Source organism: Astyanax mexicanus, chromosome 22, assembly GCF_023375975.1.
Source record: "Astyanax mexicanus isolate ESR-SI-001 chromosome 22, AstMex3_surface, whole genome shotgun sequence".
Lineage (NCBI taxonomy): Eukaryota > Metazoa > Chordata > Actinopteri > Characiformes > Acestrorhamphidae > Astyanax > Astyanax mexicanus.
In genome coordinates, this window is record NC_064429.1 from 17,336,321 (window position 1) to 17,357,053 (window position 20,733).

A 20,733-nucleotide genomic window follows, 5' to 3' on the forward strand; every position below is an offset into this window, starting at 1 on the left:
AGAAAGCTGGAGCTTCTGCATTCATTTATCTTCTCGATTATTCATCCATACTTTCTGCCATCAGGCTAATCCAGCCATCCATTTATTCATCTTTCAGGCTCATCCACCCATCCACCCATCCCCATCCATCCATCCATCTGCTCGTTCAGCCATCAATCAACAGATTCACCCGTCCTTCTCTACATTAATCTCTACGCTTTTATAATTCAGTTCTAGAGCAGCCCTTAGTCAGTCTTACCCTCTGAAAGTCACACTGAGGGTTTAGGCAGCGGGTGGCTCTGCAGATGACGACATCACTGTGGCAGGTGCAGTCCTGACATGTGTCCGGTTTCCATGATGTGTTGTTCTGTAACAGAAAAAAACAACACAAATCTTAAAACACAGGTTTATTGGCTCAGGCGTAGTCACATGACTACATGACTCTTAGTGTGTCTTTTAAAAAACAGTAAAACTGTGAAAATGTGAAGTTAGATGCGGGTAGAGCTGCCCTACAATGGCAACATGATGGTCAAAAGTGAAATCATATATACACAAATATATATATATATTTTTTGTCTGGTCATTTAAAAATGTTTTAATAAAGAATATGATTTTTCTGGTTAAAATAAAATGCATACAACTGAATTACACTACATAAAAATTCTGAATTAAGATTCAAAACAATGATTAATATCACAACAAAGAAAGAATCTAAAAAAATGTCTAGTTATCAATTAATATGTTAATTATTGGTGAAATGGACACCAAGGGCATCACACTTACACCCTGCCACTGTAACAGGGACAGAAAAAACTAGCAAACGGAATGGGATTAAAGCTTTTTCGGAGAGAATTTGAGGTAAATTCTGTTATAAGCATTTTTTTAAGAGACCACCTGCTGGTTAAAATATAACTGTGTTTTCATATTGCTTAGCATACAGTTAGCATTACAGATAAAACCCTGCCTTTCAACATAGAACAAATCAACATAGAGCTTGCTAGTAAGCTTGTCATAAGAGGAGGATGGTCGACGTGACGCTAGTGGAGAAAGACCCTAAAGGAAATATTTGTGGTTGGTGGATTGCCCTGTCAGTCAACTGTGGAACTTCAAAAGTGGCACAGGTAAACAAAGAAACTACACTTTTAAGAAGAGTAGATGTGGATGGACTTTAGGAGTGTGTCAGCAGGCGAAAAAAAAAATAAGACGTGACACAACAGATGACATCTAGGGAGTAGAAAAATACACAGATAAATACAACAATAATGTTCAAAAAGAAAAAAATTGAGCCGGATCATTTTCAGTTTGGTTTGGACAGTTGACATAAAGCTTTAGGATAGTTCTGGAATTTGCTGAATAATGTACAAACACAGGCTTCCAAAGAGAAATGTGCATGAACACATTACACAAAAACGTAAACATAAACTCAAATATATTAACTGTAATTATGCCATCCAATACTTCAGTTAATTATGTGGCTTTAATTCATTAAGAAAAAAAAATCCCATGACCCCATTATTAAGCCACGTTTCTAAGGGAAACTTGTGATGGCTAGATGACTGGGTATCAACATCTACACAGCTCCAGGCAGGTCTTGTGGGGAGTAAGGTCAACAAGTTCAAGGGCACAAAAGTCTGATTAATGAAACCCATAAAGACCCTAATTCCCAAATTTAATGTTATGACTGATTGGAGTGCAAGACAAAAGGTCAAAACATCTAAAAACTCTGGTCAGGCTGTTAGAAATTAGCTGAATAACAAATTTTAAATTTCTTAAGAATCTACAATGATTTGTTGAAGCAGGTATGCGAAGATCAACACACGGGATCATAAATTTAAAAACATAAAAACCAAAGAAATCTGAACCACGTGACTAGAATATCACCCAGGCTTATTTACAGTTTGGTAACCATTAAAAGTGGTGTAAAAGCTTCAGTATCCTCTACTAAAGCTGAATTGAATTTGTGTTCACAGATCTGTGACAGCTACCCTGGGAAGTGGTTCTGATGTTTTGAGCGAGTGTTGACAGCTCACACGTTTCAGCACAGCACCTGAAGTGTCACTTGGCACGGACGTCTTAATGGAAGTGAGATCCAAGAACAGCTTTGAATGGCTGCCTGTACAGATCTCGGATTACAGTCAATATGTTAGCAAACTGTCCAGGGAGTAGAACCGCATGATAATTCAACATACTGAAACAATATATTTCCTGCGTTAGAGTTGTTCCAGCCAATAAAAAGAGGATTACAAATATGCAGTAGTAGTAGTACAGGTGAATCTCATAAAATAAAAAATTTCATTAAATGTCTAATGAATTAAATTTCATTAACTTTTATTTAAATGTTACATTTATTTCAGTAATTTGGTTCAAAATGTGCATTATATACAGCTCTTGACCACTTCAGTTTCTGAATCAGTTTCTCTAATTTAGCTATTTATAGGTTTATGTTTATGTAAAATAAACATTAGTGTTTTATTCTATAAACTACGGACAACATTTCTCCCAAATTCCAAATATAAATATTTTCATTTAGAGTATTTACAGTATTTGCAGAAGATGAGAAATGGCTAAAATAACAAAAAAGATGCAGAGCTTTCAGACCTCAAATAATGCAAAGAAAACAAGTTCATATTCATAACATTTTAAGAGTTCAGAAATCAATATTTGGTGGAGTATCCCTGTTTTTTAATCACCGTTTTCATGCATCTTGGCATGTTCTCCTCCACCAGTCTTACACACTGCTTTTGGATACCTTTATACCTTTACTGCTGGTGCAAAAATTCGAGCAGTTCAGTTTGGTTTGATGGATTGTGATCATTCATCTTCCTCTTGATTATATTCGAGAGGTTTTTAAAGAAAGAAAGACAACCCAAAAGTCAAGAATACGATCTAAGACCAATTGGTACTTTTGGAAGTGTGGGCAGTGTGCCAAGTCCTGCTGGAAAATGAAATCTCCGGAATCTGTGAGCTCCACTCTCCACTGCTACAGTACAATAACAGCAATAATGGAATCCTGCATCACCAAGAAAGTTGAGATGGTTCCTTTGTAAAAGAAGTGAAGTAATGCGTGCAGGCGAGCACTGTACAAAGACCTGCTGATAGACACTTGTTTGCTTTTCATCACAATTACAGAGGAGAACAGCTGCAGAATTATAAAAAAAAGAAAAGAAAAGAGAGAAAAGTCGTCTGGGCTCCTGTGCTCGGCTTCAGTAGAGAATCTGTGGCCTGATATCACCTCCACACTCCCAATTCTTAATTAAAATAAATGCCACCCTCCCTGACGGAACCCCTGTCATTCTGCGGATTTGATAAATAGTAATCTAAGTGAACGGATCAAAAGCTGGAGGAACACTGTTGCACCAACATGCCGATTCCGCCTGCATTGTCTTGCCATCAACGCTTGGCACGCTTGTTTCCTGACATCGATTTTCTGTAGCGGAGCTAGCTTACACAAATGAGAAGCCACCCGGCTGAATGAATTTTTAATAGCTGGTTTCTGTTATGACAGAGTGCACACTGTGCTTATCCAGCAGTCTCTGCTAGATTCTTCCTTTGAGCTCATCGCACACGCCGGAGATACAGGCTAATAGAACACGGCTCAGCAGAGCAGCGAGGCGTCGCACACAGAGCTCACAATAAAAAAAACGAGAATATTGAATCATATTGTGCATGTATGTGTGTGTGTGTGAGAGAGATATGTATAGATTAGTCTTCGAAAAATATGAAAATTACAATTTGCAAATCCGTTATTTCTAGCAAATCCTGATGTATATCGAGTTTAAAAGCTGTAAACATGAATCTGTATACATTTCAAAATAACTTAATAACTTGATTTAAAAAAAGAATAAAGATCCAGAAATTTTAAATCTTTGTACACTACGTTCAAGCTCTGTACTAAATTAGCTATTAAGAGTTTTAAAGCATATTGATTTCAATTTATTGATCAGATTTTCTTATCTGACAATGTACAGATCTGCATTTTTAAAATTGGAAAAATTTAATTAGTTTTACACAAACACAAGAAATCATTGGCAATAATCTACAAACTTTTCAAATCTACAAAGCTACATTAAAACTATAGAAAACTGCTGCTACACACAAGTGTTTTCAATGCTTACAGACTGCTTTTATGAAATTGCAGTTCAGGGGAACTGTGGAAGTCAAGGTGAGATCTGGAAGATCCCAAAAAAATCCAGAGAGAACTGCAAATATGATTTGATGGGCAAATCAAGAAAGTGGTGCACAATTCCAATGTATGTTCCACTCTAATCTACTGTGCTTTGTTATTTTAACTTTTTCAGTATTTTTAGTATTTTTTAATTGGCGTCAATTTTTGGTTTAAAGACTTTTAACATCACTAACTGGATAGCGCTGTTGAGAGTACATCAGTTAGCCCTTTCTAGGCAAAGCTGATGAATTAATGCCTAGAAAGAGTTGACATTGGCGACTGACAATCATTTGAAAGTCTGTCAGTGATCTGTTTTGGCCCCAAAACATATGTTAAACTTGGCAAATACATAGAAACTTTAAAAAATATGCAAAAAAATGTTAGGAATTGTTAACAAAAACAATAGGAGCATCTAAACTATTACATGTACACGGCTGTATTGTGACCTACAGAACAGTATATGTAAGGGTGAGTATAAATCATAAACTAGGTTACTTTGAACATTTTAAGGAAATGGCACTCATGACATGTACAGGAGCAGCTAAAAGAAGCTAGCTGCTACACATAAACATTAGCCGTGCTGCTCACGCAGTCGGGCTGCTTTTAGAAGCGTCCATTCAGGTGACCCCTTCGACCCCGCTTTGGAAGCACAGCTCAAGTGACGGAGTCAGAGTGGCTGCTGTGGAGCTGTCAGAAACCACTTTAGCATTTGTCGCACATGTCAGGCACTTATCAGTCAGTGCCCACACCAGGTGTGTTATTGCAGGGCTTTTGCAGCACTCCAGCTGCGTTAATGCTGAGAATGGGAATGCTTCAAAACAGCAGTGTACAGTCGCTGAAACAGATCGCAAGAGTTTTTTCAATCCTCAAAACAATTACAGAAAACTCTACGATAATGATAGAGAGCGGTAGATTTCGTATAGATTAGGGATGAAAGATAGCAATGTCATTTTATTGATAGTATTTATATTTAGATTGTTTTATCTATTAATTGGACAGATTATTCTTAGCAGAGAATTCCCATGGTGGTTCAGTCCACTTGTTTATATTATAAGTAAAATATGCCATATTTTGATGCTCTGTGCAAGGTCACAAGCCACAGCATTTCTGTGCTCTGTGTAGTGTGAAACATGTCGTCTGTCTAGCGCAATGCTTTTTTCTTTACTTATTTTTTTTATTTTACCATATTTGATTCAAATTCATATGTGTAGAATGCAAAAAAAATAACTACTTGCCTCTTGAAGTAAGCAGTTTAAAGACTTAACATCACTAACTGGATACCCCTCTTGAAAGTTCTTAAGAGTTAGCCCTTTCTAGGCAAAGTTGATAAATAAATATTGAAGACGCTAAAAATGACTCAAGCACTACAAGGCATCATTTTTTAATCATAACCTGGCAATGTGTTACATGTATATTTACACAGCACTAGTGAATACAGGTCTGTAACACTCAACAGATGGGTCAATTGCTCGCAGATAAAATAGGAATACATCAACTTTAATAGAGCAGTTATTGAACGTAGTTAACAACAAATAACAAAACAACAAAAAGAGCAAAGAAGAATCATAAATCATTAACACAAACCGAGCACACAGTCCAACACCAGGAGATCCAATATGAGGCAGGTGAACAAATCAAAAATGGCAAAAAGCAGCTGAGAAAAAGCCAGCAGAACCAGGGATCCATATTCAATATGGACACAAACTGGATAATACTCCTGCATGAGTGCGTGAATTCTTTAAACATAAAGTATTATGAGAAATATATTGAAACAGTATAGTAGAGATTGAAAAATTGCACATAAGTGTGACTAGATCATTTTAAATTTTAAATACTGTATTTCTTGGTCTATTCATCATGAAATGTTCAGATTATTAGGACTTGAATTGTAATAAATTGAAATGTAATTAAGACTAAATTAACCCTTTCATGCATGAATCAGGATTTTCTCCAAACAGTTATTCTTCCTTTATGCTGGCAAATGTGTATATTTTTTGTAATTTAAATGTAATCATTCAAGAATTATTTTTATCTACACTCAACTAAAGGAAGAAATACAAATATATAAAGTAAAATAGAAACTTTAATGCTGTAGAATAAATATTTTCCACAGAGGTGCGTTTTTGTACACTAATTTTTATTTATTTCTTTTTTTTTTTTGCATTATTTGAGGTCTGAAACCTCTGCATCTTTTTTACATTTGTTATTTCAGCCGTTTCTCATTTTCTGTAAAAAAAATGCTGTAAATGACAATATTTTTATTTGGAATTTTTGAGAAATGTTGTACATAGTTTATAGAATAAAACAAATGAATATAAATAGCAAAATCAGAGAAACTGATTCAGATACTGAAGTGGTTTCTAAATATTCACCAGAGCAGTGGTTTTTGGTACACTAGCAATTTTTGGCCATATGGTGATGCGATGCAGAGTTGTTTTCTTAGGGTCCCTTCAAAGGCTGACATGCATCAATAATAGTAAAACTGATTCACATAGAAAGTAATGACTTTTAAACAGCTGTCCATTTTAGTGACCACTATGCATTAAAGGGTTAATTTAAATGTAAATGTATCTCAATTCACCAGTTTCTTAAATTTCTTCACTTTCTTCACTGACGTTTGTTCCAGCACATTTTATAGCTATACTAGAGCCTGGCACAGCTACGAACAAAGCTTGGCAGGAACATATAAACAATGAGAGAACGAGACTTGGCTTTACTTTGTCTGCTTTGGGTCCGGCTGACATGTTTAAGCTAATGGAGCCACGTTACAGGCCAGGCTAACCTGCAATATATATTCAGGGAACATTCCGGCGTGTCTGCACCGTCTACAGGGAGCACGTTTGATAAATCAGTTCAGGAGGGGAAGTGACATCTTCGGTGGGCCTCTGAGGTGAAGTCCAGCTCCACACCGTCTACCACAGACAAACAGCTTAGTCACTGTCTGGAGAATACACTGCTCTATCTTTCATTTCTGAGCCATAGATACAGAGCTGCTCCATTACCTTCCACAGTCCAGTAACTGTTACAGTGCACTCAATCACTGAGAAATCACATACATAAGGCTAACACTTAAAGCACACAGTATCACAGTATAAAAACACTGATGCGGCAGCTTATATGGCCGTCGCTTCCCTTTCCCCATTTTAAAGTCTTATTAGTAAAACTCCAGAGGGTCAGTCGCCAAAGCCAGCAGAAGGTAATTGAACTGAAATTGAGCTGACCTTGATTTATGCCGTAACCAGGCTGCCAAAACCTGAACTGTTCCCCCGGCTAATTCGATTAAGGGTGCACTACATCGCGTCCCCAGCCAGTCTGGTTCACTAAAGCAGGGGCTAATGGTCCTGCTCTTTCAGTATACACCATATACGGGCTATATGTAGTGTCAGCATCACACTGGGTTCGAAATAAGTATATTGAAAGGCAATACTGAATCATTACAGTAGTTTAAACGTCAGCTTAGCTTTGTACTATTTGGAGCTAGCCTGAAGTTGCCAAATGTGATGTAATGCAATCATGGATTTACATGGGTGCATTTGCAAAACTTGACGTTCATTTTTTTTTAATTTTTTTTTTTATTATTTTATTTCTAATTTTTACCATTTTCTCCCCAATTTACACGGCCAATTACCCACCCCACTCATTAGGACTCCCCCTATCACACCAGGAGAGTGAAGACTAACACATGCTTCCTCCGATATATGTGAAGTCAGCCACCCCTTCTTTTCGATCTGGTGCTGATGCAGCATTGCCGAGCAGCCAGCGTGCTCGGAGGAAAGCACAGCGACTCGGTTCCTGTACATCAGCTCACAGACGCCCTGTGCTGCAGACATCACCATAGGAGTGATGTGGGGAGAGAGCGCCATCTACCCACCCGGAGAGAGCAGGGCCAATTTTGCAAAAGCTGCACAAGCGGGGTTCAAACCAGCGACCTCCTGCTCATAGTGGCAGCGCTTTAGACCACTGGACCACTCGGAGCCGATGTTCGTTTTTTATTGTGCAAAAAAATTATTTATTCGTATACAGTTTCAGTCATAAGTCTGGACATACCTTCAATTCAGCATTTTTGATTGTTTTTTGCATTGACACTAACGCCATTCAATCTATTAAGAAAAACATATTTATGTATATTTATGTGTTTTATACCGCTTAGACAACAGCTCTGCACATCTTGGCATTTTCTCAATCAACTTTAATTACTTACTAACTTACTTTCTGCCTTTCTGCCACTCAAAGCACTCAAGGCACTTACAGTTACATTCCACACACACAATTGAGAAGCGGCAGCCAATCGTGCATAGCGAACTCTCAACCAGAAAGACCGTCCACATGGAGGGACTGCCAATCCATATCTGGGCATACAGTCTTTTTTTGGGTTTCCAACTTTCTGGCCATTTTAGAATATTCAGTTTTTGGACTGTAGGAGGAAACCAGAGTCCCTGGAGGAAACCCATCTCTAAAAACGCTAGAAACAGCTGAAAATAGGATTTAAAGTTTAAAAATTTGAATGACTAGATGTTTTTTAAACGTGGAAAGTGCTGATATTTAGAGAGTACAATTATAATCTGTTGTGTTCGGGCACTTTTAAAGACTCAAACTAAGTTGAGTGTAAACTGTGTGTGTGAGCCATTTACCTATCTCCCATTGCGCTTCTGTCCTCAGAACTTTGTGTAATGCAGTATAGTTACTGTCACAAACTAACGATTAGTTGACAATGAAATTTGTAGTCGATAAATTTAAATAATCAACATTGTCGATCATCGTTTTGACTGGTACTGCACATAAAATATTAGTCTATGTATCTGATACTATAAGAAGAAAATGTGTTATAGTATCAGATACATAGTAAGATGGTCTATGGAAATTCTACACTTTAATCACAGTAACTGCTGGATTACTGAGCCACAGTCCAATTAGTTACACAGTGTTCTCACAGTAATTAGCGAATCTGTTTACTTCAAATTTATCTACACTTCAGCTGCGTTTCATATTCAATAATATCAGTAATCACACAAAAAGCACAGACAACGACCTTCAAATCTGACACATTAAACAGCGCATTTCTCCCCAAATTAGGCTTTAGATAAACGTGCAAAGAACGGTGTGCTGTCAACACTGTCAGAGCGCTTTATCTAAGTGCCCTTTTAAACGCATAAGGAGCCTCCGTGCTCTTCAGTGAAGGTTGCTGTTAAAGACGACACCTGCACCGGTTCAGCTCTGCTGTGTAAATGTGCAGTTAAACACATTCAAATGTATTCAGTCCCTGCACTTTAATTGCTTTCTCCTCAACTTCTTCGCAACGCCAGCCTAGCATGATTATATGCTAATTTCTTGCAAGGCAAGCGCTGAAGCTGAGATGCTACAGGAGGCTGAGGAACAATGAGAGCTATATGACAGTCTCAAGCAGACACATCTTGTTTTAGGAGATATTAGGGACCATATTGCACATCTTCTGGGTTCTAAGTGTAGAGTTGATGTCCACTATGTTCTGGACAGTCTGTTCTGCAGTGTTCAACAGACAAATTAAATTAAATACAATCTGGTTTCCTTGAGAGGAGTAAATATAGCGATGATCATATTTAGAAAGAGTGCTGCGCAAATGACTATGAAATAGAGATTTACAGGGGTTGGACAATGAAATCGAAACTGAATCACCTGGTTTTAGACCACAGTAATTTATTGTGGTGACGGACAGTTCTGGTGGAAACAGGAGAGTTGAGGTGTACATTGAATTCTGCCGTGATTTGATCAGCCGTGGTTTTATGTTTTTCGTCTACAATCCGGGTTAGCACCTGAACATCCCTTTCAGACAGCTTCCTCCTGCGTCCACAGTTAATCCTGTTGGATGTGGTTGGTCCTTCTTGGTGGTATGCTGACATTACACAGGATACCGTTTGCTGATTTTGCTGCAGCTATTTTAACAAATACTATGTTTTATTCTGATTTGCTCAGCACTGACTATATTAGGAGTTTGTAAAATCCTTAAGGGGACATATTATGCAAAACTCACATTTTTGCATGCTTTTGTATTTCCACTTTGGTCCATAGACTTCCCCTATGAACAACCTAAACTGGAAACAACCTAATACTTGTAACATTAGAATAAGAAAACCTGCATAAAAACACCTTGGCATTATCCCTCATCCCTCACCCCTCACCTGTCAACCCCACCAGAGCCCCACCCACTAGATCAGTTGAAGAAACGTCATTTTGTTCATTTTCTTTGAGAAATTAACCAGTGGACTTCTTCTGACTGAGGGATCTTTACCTATTCTCCATAGTAAGTCAGCAGATTAATGAGATGCACTGTATGTAGGAACTAGCTTGACTGTGTTTTAAGATTTAACACTAACAGACATGCTGTAAACATGGTGTGGCCAGCAATAGCTTATTTGCATAAAAGTGACAGAGCCCTTAAATGGTTCATTCTGAAAGGCACTGAAACTGGCAGGAAAAGAGCTGGTGAGATCTTTTTATGTGAGAGTTTTTATGAGTTCGTTCAAAGTCCAAACTTTATAGTGTTTACAGAATATGATGTTTACCATAAGATCAGAATGTGCTTTCTTGGGTTAGACACTGACATGCCACATGGAGCTAGTAACTTGTGACATAGTCTTGTAGCATGGTTACATGGAAGATAAATTGTCTGTTTGCATCAACCGTTTTAGTCAAATGCTGTCGGCCATGATCATTACCACAAACTGTGCTGTGCTGTCTACTGTGGGTGGTAATAACTTCTATAATGTATTGATGCTACACATGAAACTGTAGATTAAGGAAAATTATAGGCCCACATATTTTAGGAAATGGAATATTCCAGTCATTCTACAAAATCCACAGTACATCCAATTTCAGCTTATGTCATTCTGCTTTCTGGCTAGTTTTAAAGATCGTTCACAAGAAAACTCCTCACAACTTATACAGTCAGTGTAAGTGTATAATTCCAATCCAGACCATTCCAAGATGAATAAGAATGTATATACAGTAGATAAACCATACAGATGCTTACAATTCACTGATGCCCCTATAAAAAATGTAATTTAATCCAAAATAATATGGAAAATATACTTTTTTCCAATGTAACTTTTCCCATCTGCCACACCTCTCTCTACATTTAGTCATGGAACATTTCATAATTTCCACAGGAGATTTCCCTTGTAAATGACTTGGACGCCAACCAACCAGACCACTTTAATTATAGACTAACTGTCAGATATGGAAGCACTTTACTGCTCTGCTTTTAAAAATGACTGCTCTCACACCTGCAGAGCAGAGCAGCACAGGATGAGTAGAGCACAGACAGCCTATATACGTTTTGCACCTTCAAAAAAAAGACATTAGAGTGCATTAGAGACAAGCAAGTCAATATTAGTAAAGTGCTCCAGAATGCTGTCTAGCCAGTCTGATTAATAAGAGAAATTGCCAGAGGAAAGAAAAAAACTCATTTATACAATCTATACACTTTAAAAAAGAGTTACTCAAGGGTTTTTTATTCAAATCAGTGTCAACCCAATGTACCTGTCTGATGCTTGAATGGTTATTTTTCTAGGTAAAGTGCTTTTCTCATTGAAGGAATCTCATTGGAAAAGGTGCTATAAGCAGCTTTCTAATGGAAAATTAAACGTACCATTAAAGTAGACAATTGGAGCTTAAGGACTAAAGTATGTAGTTCATTTAAGTGTACGCTTATATTGTTTGGTACCTTGTGAACAAGAAACATGTACCTCTACATATCTTTACTATACACCTATACACTGGCATGCCAAAAGTCATGGAACAGTAGTATGTGTTAGAAACAACCACACATGTATAATACAGCTGTGCAATAAATATCACGAAACAGAGGTTACAATACAATATATTGAAATATATTGCACTTTTTTTTTTTAGGAAAACTGCCACAGTATAAAAAGATTTGATGAGCTGCACCAACTGAGCAACCCAAGCAGCTTTGTTGTTTACTAAAATAATAGATGTAATAATAAATGTACTGAGATGCATGTTAAATTAATCATGATATTAATTTTTTGATCATATCACCCAAGATTACTTTAAGGTCTTCTGACATCAAGACACCCAGAATCTGCTGGGATGTTGATCTGAGCATATGTGAATATTTTCAAAAATATCTAACTACACAAAATCACCATCACCAACTTACTGAAGCTCAGAGAAACAATATTTTGTAAAATATTCTGTAATGCTAAAAAACAAATCTTAAGAGTATTGATATTATGACTTATATATACTACGCAGTATTTAATATGCAGTATTAATTTTTTTAAATAAGTTGCAACATGCAAAGATTGGTGGCAGACGGTCATTTTGTGTTGTTTTTAAACCCTGACCACTACGTAGCAGTGTTGTCTTCGATCATCAGACTTCACTGTTACGATTGCATAAACAGCAAACTTTTATTTTAATCAGATTTCATAAATATCATAGTGGTCTGTTTATTCTATGACTTTTTTTATCGCCTTGCTCACAGTATCGCAACATATTAAACTGTTAGCCCTAAATCATGATATGTATTGTATCGCCATCGTTGTTGGCGATAGATGGGCCTGTCACAATATATTTTCCCAGAAAATAGTTATTTTAAGACTATTTAAAAGCCACTGAAATAATAATAATAGAACAGCATAATAAAGCATAATTGATATGCTTTTAAGGACGACAATATTTTAATTGATCACAGATTAGGAAATATTACTATATAATACTTTATTATTCACCTACTGCAGTTCACAGTGTGTTGATCACTGTATTGACTGGCTAAAATACTGTTCACTGTTATATATGTGAATAAACGTACAAATGAACACAATAGACAATATCACAACTCTTATTCTATATTCACGATTATTAAATACTACTAAGGTAATGCCCATTTTTTTCATATGATAAGTCCACAATGTAACTATCAATGAGTGGCCTACCAATGCACAACCCTATTGTGAATATGTATAAACAGAAAAACCTCATAAAGCATGAATTTAACAATCACAAATTCGTTTTCACATCACTAATACTGTAGTTACAGCACTGACTGTACTGCTCACCATTTCTGGAAATAACTGTTGGCTTTCCAACATCTGCTGCATAAAACTTCCAAGACTTCCAAGCTAAAAGCTTTTGAATACAAAATACTTAACCGTTCGATGCACATCAGTGCACTACAGCCGTGCCAACAAGGACGGACGTCAGTTCACCTGTGTGGGTGAGGAACTCCCCAATGAATTATTGAATCGTAACAAAAAAACACAAAGGGAGACGACTTCTCTACCCAGCTTTACCTTTTGCACTGAACAAGACCTCTCTACTCCGGTCGCCTGCGAATGCTCTTCACAGGCTGTTAGGCACCGGGTGCATTTGGACATGAGAAAGAGAGGAAATAAATTAATCATTTAAAACAGTTAGCTTTGCTTTCGGTGCTGCTATGAAGTTCTCGGGGTGGGCAGTGCCAGCTGTCTCTCCGTCACGTCAGGGTGGAGGCGAGAGAGCCGTAAGTTTAAAGCCAGAGACGCCTGGAGCGAGCAGTTGCTGTTGCTGAAGAATGCTCACAATGTGCTGTTTGTTACAGTTTAACTTCCACCTGCTTTATGGCGTGTGCAACACAGATTTATGCCTGATGCTGTAACTTTCTTTAATACAATCTGTTCCTCTGATTATAACTTTTATTTGTCTATATTTTGAACAGCTACACTTTTTCACACACAGTTTAACCCAATCACAGCAGTCAGAGAGAGAGAAAGAGAAGAAGATTACATTTTGTTCTGCAAAGAGTTGACAGCATAATCTGCGAGGTGAGATCAAAGGGCATATGTCTCTTTGCTAATGCATCTTCGTGTCTCAGCCTTTGTTCCGTGTGCTGGAGTACATATTTAAAAGACGAAGAAGTGAAACGGTGTAATCCTGAGAGCAATGATCTGATTATAATCGGTGAACACTTTCCTTTCATTGTGGTGTGTGAGTGATGCTCAGACAGCTCGTTACTTTAGATTGTTTTGTCTGGGTACAGCGCGCTTACAACAATGTTATTTCATGTAAATTGGGCCTTGTCCCAGCCAATCACAGGCTGATCACTAGACTCTTTTTAGAAAGTCGGTCTACTGAAGATAAAATTACATTGGCGTGCCAAAAGGGATCGACCAATCAGGAGACAGTAGGATGTAAAGTAAAGTGCGAGGGCGAGGGCGCGAGAGAGAGAGAGAGAGAGAGAGACCAACAGCGAGAGCGCGGAGCGCGAGGGCGCGAGAGAGAGAGCGTGGAGCGGGAGAGCAAGAGAGAGAGAGACACAGAGATACAAAGAGAGAGAGAGAGAGAGAGACCAATGACGGGAGTGAGAGAAAGCGCTGCAATAAAAAAAATGGCTAGTAGAAGTGATGGCACGGAGACAGACACCGATTCTCCTTATGAACATTTTCATCACCTGGTAAAAAACCCACAATTGCAGTGTAATGAGCAAATGTCTACAATGAGCCGTTTCAAAGAACGTATAGTGATTTCTAGCTTGTAGTGTGAAAAACAGTATTTATTTGCATATCTCACGAAAAAAGTAAAATGAACTGAACTTTGAACTAAAATTAAAATTGTGAACTTTGAACGTGAACTGTTCACTTTGAGCATGTATGAACTGAACTTGAACTAGTTCAGAAAAGCTGTGAACTGGCACAACACTGTTACCTAGAGAGAGCAAGGCCAACTGTGTTCTCCCTGGGCTCAAGCAGTTGATGGCAAGCTGCATAACCGGGATTCTTGAACTAGCAATCTCACAATCTTTAGGCTTTAGACTTCAGGACCATTCAACATCCCTTGTTCATGATAGATTGAGACCAAAATTTAAAATCAAATTAAAATCATTGAAGGTTCATCTAATGATTTAGGCTATGTTCTGTCCACATGAGAATGAATAATAAATAATAAATGACAGTACAGAGAAATCATGCTAATAACGGACAAAGTAGATTAGACTGGACGAAACCATGACAGCACCGGACATATGCATTACGCAGACACCTGCTGCTTCAACAGCTTTAGGAGCCAGTGGGAAAACGATGCAGGAAGCAGGACAGCCGTCTGCACGACGGCTGCAGCAAGTGGAAAGTCAATCAGGTGCTCGAGCAACACTGACTAAAGCCCCCCGCGGCTGTCTGAGGATGCTGTGACCGAGCAGAGCCCAGCAGAGTCGAGCCAGATGGACCTGCCGACTCTCCTGCTGCTTCCCTTCTACCTCTAAGACACACCCTGAAGGGCAACTGTAGCCTGGCTGATAATGCCCTCCTGCAGGTCATTGTAGAGCAAGAGAGCCAGAGCTCCACATTTTCTTACACCAAGAGCCCTGAGTAAGAGGATTATACACATATGCTGGGGATTAAAAACGGGCTTCAGGTCACCTATACAATTCACTCTTTCCATACTGAATGACCAGCATATAAAAGTATCAATGCTACAAAATCTGGCCTCCCGGGCAAGAATGGCCCAAGTGTTAGATTACGTTACAATATATGAAAGCAGATCCACTGAAAAAAGTCTTTATAGTCCATGACCGTGACCAAGCGTAATCCGTCTACCTCCCTTTCATTCTTTTCCACTCGCAGCTTATCGAAAACAAAGAAGAATGATCCTGAAAGTCCAGATTTGAAATGTTGTTCAAGCTTCACCGCATTTTGTGTCTGTAAGCAAAGGCTATTTTTGTCAGCAAAGGCTAGTTACTGTTGCAGGTGCTGATTTTGATTGCTTCATGAAGACCATGTTAGCGCAAGTACAGTGGAACAGTTCATTTTTCGGGTCCATATTAGTTAACGAGTTAATTATTTAAAACCTTAAAGTGTTTTTCTGTTGGTTTGGTTTGTTTTCACACACGGAAAATCTAAGTGCATCACAATGTATCATACACAGCAAATCATGTGAGAATGTTCTTTGCATTAATTAGTCAATGTATTGGCTAAACCAGTATTTTAGACTTCGTGATGGAGGTTCAAAATAATCTACATGAATGAATCTACATACATAAGATAGCTGTGAAATTAGTGAAATCCAGCTCAGTAAACCACAAAAATACGCTTGTTTACAGAAATAAAATTCCAATTTTAATCTCATTACAGCCATCCAGTCCATGTTTACTAGTCTGTGATCCATCACATTTAGAATTCTGTGTATATTACTTCTTATGTTAATTATGGGTGAGTTTAAAAAAACAATTTTTCAAATCAATCTTATATATTTGTATAGTTTTAACGTCTCACGTTTTATCTCGTGAGACCATTCTTTTTTTTTTAACATTGCCCCTTTTAGCTGGGGTAATCAGTTACGCATGGCTGGAGCAAGAGTGACGGCACACAGGAGTCGGCACTTGTGGGGAGTTTCTTTACAAATGTAAGTAATTTTCTTCTGTATTTCCACTCACTGTGGCATGTGTTTATCAAACTAGTACATTTACAGTTTTAGGTTGTTTTCCAGTGTTGTTTTCGGCTGTACTTAATTTAAAGAAAGACCTGACCAGGTGAAGCTACCGTTAGCTTAGCGTGTTAGCCAATTCACTGGTTAAGCTAATTTCTAAGTACCACATGCGGCCAGTGCGCTAAACTAACCTGCGCTAGCATGCTAAGCTGAGGTATAACTGTTAGACCTAATAATTGTAGATTAACCTGTAAAAGAGTGATTTAATGTGTAAATAGTTTAGCTGTTATACGGAATAAATGTAGAATCTGAACAAGTGGGTATGGGTAAATTGCACACTTTTATTTGCAAATAAATAAGACATTTATGAAGCATGTTATGTTTTTGTTTTATGCATTTAAAATGTTAATATATACATTCATAGAGCGTTGGTGAAAATGATGGCTTCCAAAGCCTTATTAATGTTTTACGGTACTACTACGTCACAATTAACTAAGCTACATTAAATGATGTTAATAAATTTATGTAACTGTTGTGTTAAGTCTTCATAGTATAAACACTAATATTTTAAAAATTCAAGTTTGAGTGTTCCTTATATAATTACAACATTTTATATTCAATTTTTTTTTTATTGTAATTGAAATTTGCCTAAATTAATTGATGTTGAATCGAATTGGGAAATCAATGGCAATACACACCCCTTAAGTTAATGCTTTAAAGTAATTGTGAAATACCATATTGTGGTACATATACTATCATGTCAATATATTGTCCGTGAAGGCCCAAAACAAAACCACAAAATTTTAACTCTAACTACTTTCTTGTAAAATGACTAGTTTTGGCTAATTCACCACAAAAAATAGATTTCCTTACCAGCAGTAAATTAATTCAATCTGTATTAGAACCCTTTAAACCCCTTAAGAAAAATACAGTATTTTTCATTTCCATTCAAGATAAAAGCAGAAGAAGCCTGAAAAGCAGAAGATATTACAGTTACAGTTTCTCAACTATTTCAACATGCGCAGAGTTTAAAAGCAAGTTTTTAAAACGTGTGACCTTTTTTCGTTTTTTTTCTTTAAGCACTAATCAAGTTTCAGCTCCTCCTTCTCTCTAAAAGCTCTTCACCCGCTTGACATCTATGTCTGGAGGTTCTGCATTACAGTCAAATCACGTCTTTTTCTCAGCCTGATAATACAGTCCAATCACGTCTGCTCCACGCTTCAGAGTGCCGGGGTGGCGGAGTCTGAACAGGGACTGATCTGACAGAACAAGCATCAAGCCGTGTAATGCTGTTAATGGGGGGAACATGCTTGCGGAGGTGGTGCGTATGTGTGGGGCTCGACAGCTGTGCCCCCAGGGCCTCCTAAAATCCAGGTACGTAATTACGACTGAACCTTTCCCCAGGCTGTTCTGATTCCCGCAATTGTAAATCAGACCCTGCAATCAGAAGCAAGGGAAGCAGCCGTGATCTTCAGGTGGATTCCGGTTAAAGTATCAGCAGCAGGAATTGGGTGGAAGTGAGTTTGCGCTGGCATAGATGGGGTAGATGTGTTGCATGGCTTGGGTACAGCTTGGAAGGAAGGGATTGGCTAGGAAGTATTAGTCAATTTTTGCGTGCAGGGCCACAATGTTAGCAACTTTTTTTAGCATTTTAGCTTGTAATACAGAGCTAGCATGCCACCTACATGTGTTGTCCAGCGTCGCTACTGCAGCATTAGCTCTCTGCTTGCTTTGTCCAACATCGCTACCAATACATTAGGACACAGGCTACCAACTTTCTACGTTAGTTAGAAAAAGTTTAGCTAGCCAATCAGCAGATCTTTGCATCCTTATGCCCTCCTAAAACATGGTTCTGTGGCGGGGGACAGGGTAGAAACAGTTTGTACACTATTCAAATTTTAAACTTCTTAAAGACCCACTAAACCCTAAATAATACACATTTTTCCATTAATAGCTAAAATATGTTCCTTTGAAGTTGTGAAACATACCAGTCCTGCTTAAAATTCGTATAAACATTTATACAACAATAATTTAAAATGTATGTTGCATTTTTTTGAATTGACAAAATATTGCAAAACAAAATATTGCAATACTGTGATATACTGATATTTCCTTGCCCCCCAATGTAATACACCTTTCAGAGGTATTAACTTGTGGCATGTGAATATTTTGCCCACTAAAACTCCAAACTATCAAAGGTTTGACTGCGATGAACAAGTAAATGATTTAATTTGACAAAAGTTTCAAAGCTCAGTCTTGAACACTAAGATGAGCCAAAGAATTCTGACCACCTTCCTAATATGTGAAAAACCCTCCTCTGCAAGACCTCTGAATGTGTTAAATCTGAGGGGGTAAATGGCAAACATGTCCCCAGACACCCCTGTTATGTAAAAGAATACAGGAATAATCATGTTAAAATTATCTTTCATTGCTTCAAGGTCCACATCTGAAGCGCAGACATCCATTGTAGGTGCTGTCGATGATGGAAAGGGGTTACCATGGGCAATCTGACTGATCGCTCTGCAGATTCCCAAACCCCATACACTGCAGGGTGTGATACACCTTCTTTCTGTAGCCCTCATTAAACATTTCTCAGACCTTTGCCATAGTATTCCTTTTGTTGGTTCAGCTCAGAACCTGCAAAGTTCAGACTTTGTAGCCTTTGCACATCAGTACGCCTCAGACATTCAACACCCTGCTGCTGGTTTATGGATCATCCCTCCTTGAACTTCTGTCGATAGGTGCTCACCACAGTTGAACTAGTTCACCTTAAAAGACCCGCAGTTTTATAGCTGCTCCAACTCCAGCCAAGCCATCTTGTTTGAAGATTAGGCCCTTGTCAATGTTGATCAGATCTTTACACCTTACCATTTCTCCCATATCCAACACACTCACTATAAGAACCCACTCTTCAGGTAACATTGAGTGTATTTACATGAACTTGAGTAATCAGATCATTGGAAAACTAATTGGGTATTTGCTTTGCAACCAGCTGATGAACTCACAGAATTAGATATGAAGTAGACATCAAGTGAAACACATCAATGCTCACTTATTCCTGGTAGCTGGATCTGTTTTCACTTATGCACAGATTGAGAAATCAAAGAGGAGTAAACACGCACTAAAAATATGATTGCTAAGCTAAAATTCACCTCTCATTAGCAGATTCCTTAATCAGATTTTTAGACTGGACTCTAAGAAAGTAAAGACATTGGAGTATGTGCTGTTTACTAGTGATGCACAATGATAACAGAATTATATCAGTATTGACCGATAATTGCTTCCTTTCTTGGGAATCATCAGTCAATTTGGCTGATATTTGAAATCAATACTGGCTGACACTGGCCAGTCTACTTTAAAACTACTTTTAAATATGTTTTATTCGTTTTAATAGGTATACTGTTTCTTTTTCCTTTGTGAAATGGCCAGTCTATGTAAGGACCAGTTGGTTAAATCAATGTAAAATGAAAAAATTTACAAAATAAAAAAAACATTTCTCAGGAGACACCTTTCATTTTGGTTGTTTGAAAGATTAAAGGTAAAGGTATATATATGTATATATGTTAGATTTGTTTCTAAAGTTTCTGAAAACAGGGTGTGATGCATCGGCATCAACCCCGAATTCACATTTCATTTCATCCTTACTGTTTACATTACAACTTCAATAATCGGTGTTATACATTTTATAATAAGGTTCTGGCTCACTTAAAATTCTTTAATTTTCCCAAAAATCTTCAGTGTGCCTTTTAATCCAGTGCGCCTTATGTATAAATTACCGGCTGCTAACCCCGACAAGCACTGTTGTAGCAGCATTAGCATTGTCCACTAACCGTGCTAGCCATTTGGTTGTTTAGAGGTGAGTATTATCGTACTTTAGCCTGCGCATTTGTCGTGTTAAAACAAGCTACGTGGAACAAACCGCTAGCTAATATCGCCCTGGCTTACCGGAACACTCAGGACTCCTCAGTGTAGTGCTTTAGGGCAGCAGTTAAGCAGCATTAGAAGTTAGCTGCTAATGCTCCAACAGTTTTCAGTAGAGAAATCTGTGTAGATCAATATCCAGCACCAGTTTGATTTGTCTGATGTTTTTTTTAGTAACTATAGTTTTGTTTACTTAACTTAGCTTAGCTATTACATGTGTGACCTGCTGAATAACAAGAGAAACATGGCGACACCCCTGTTCCTAACAA

The 20,733-nt window shown here is 37.9% G+C and overlaps 2 protein-coding genes across 3 annotated transcripts in view; one reads left to right on the forward strand and one right to left on the reverse strand.

Annotated features, from left to right (window-relative positions):
• The window catches only part of LOC125786735 (cyclin-dependent kinase 5 activator 1-like), an 832,135-nt gene that overhangs the window by 697,626 nt on the left and 113,776 nt on the right, over positions 1 to 20,733 (forward strand). The gene's annotated exons all lie outside the window — the stretch shown is intronic.
• fras1 (Fraser extracellular matrix complex subunit 1) overlaps positions 1 to 20,733 on the reverse strand; it is a 248,149-nt gene that overhangs the window by 180,617 nt on the left and 46,799 nt on the right. For both annotated transcript variants that reach the window (XM_022664877.2, XM_022664876.2), the window contains exon 3: positions 239 to 346. In XM_022664877.2, coding sequence (XP_022520598.2) covers positions 239 to 346 — 108 coding nt within the window. The remainder of the gene's footprint in view (positions 1 to 238; positions 347 to 20,733) is intronic.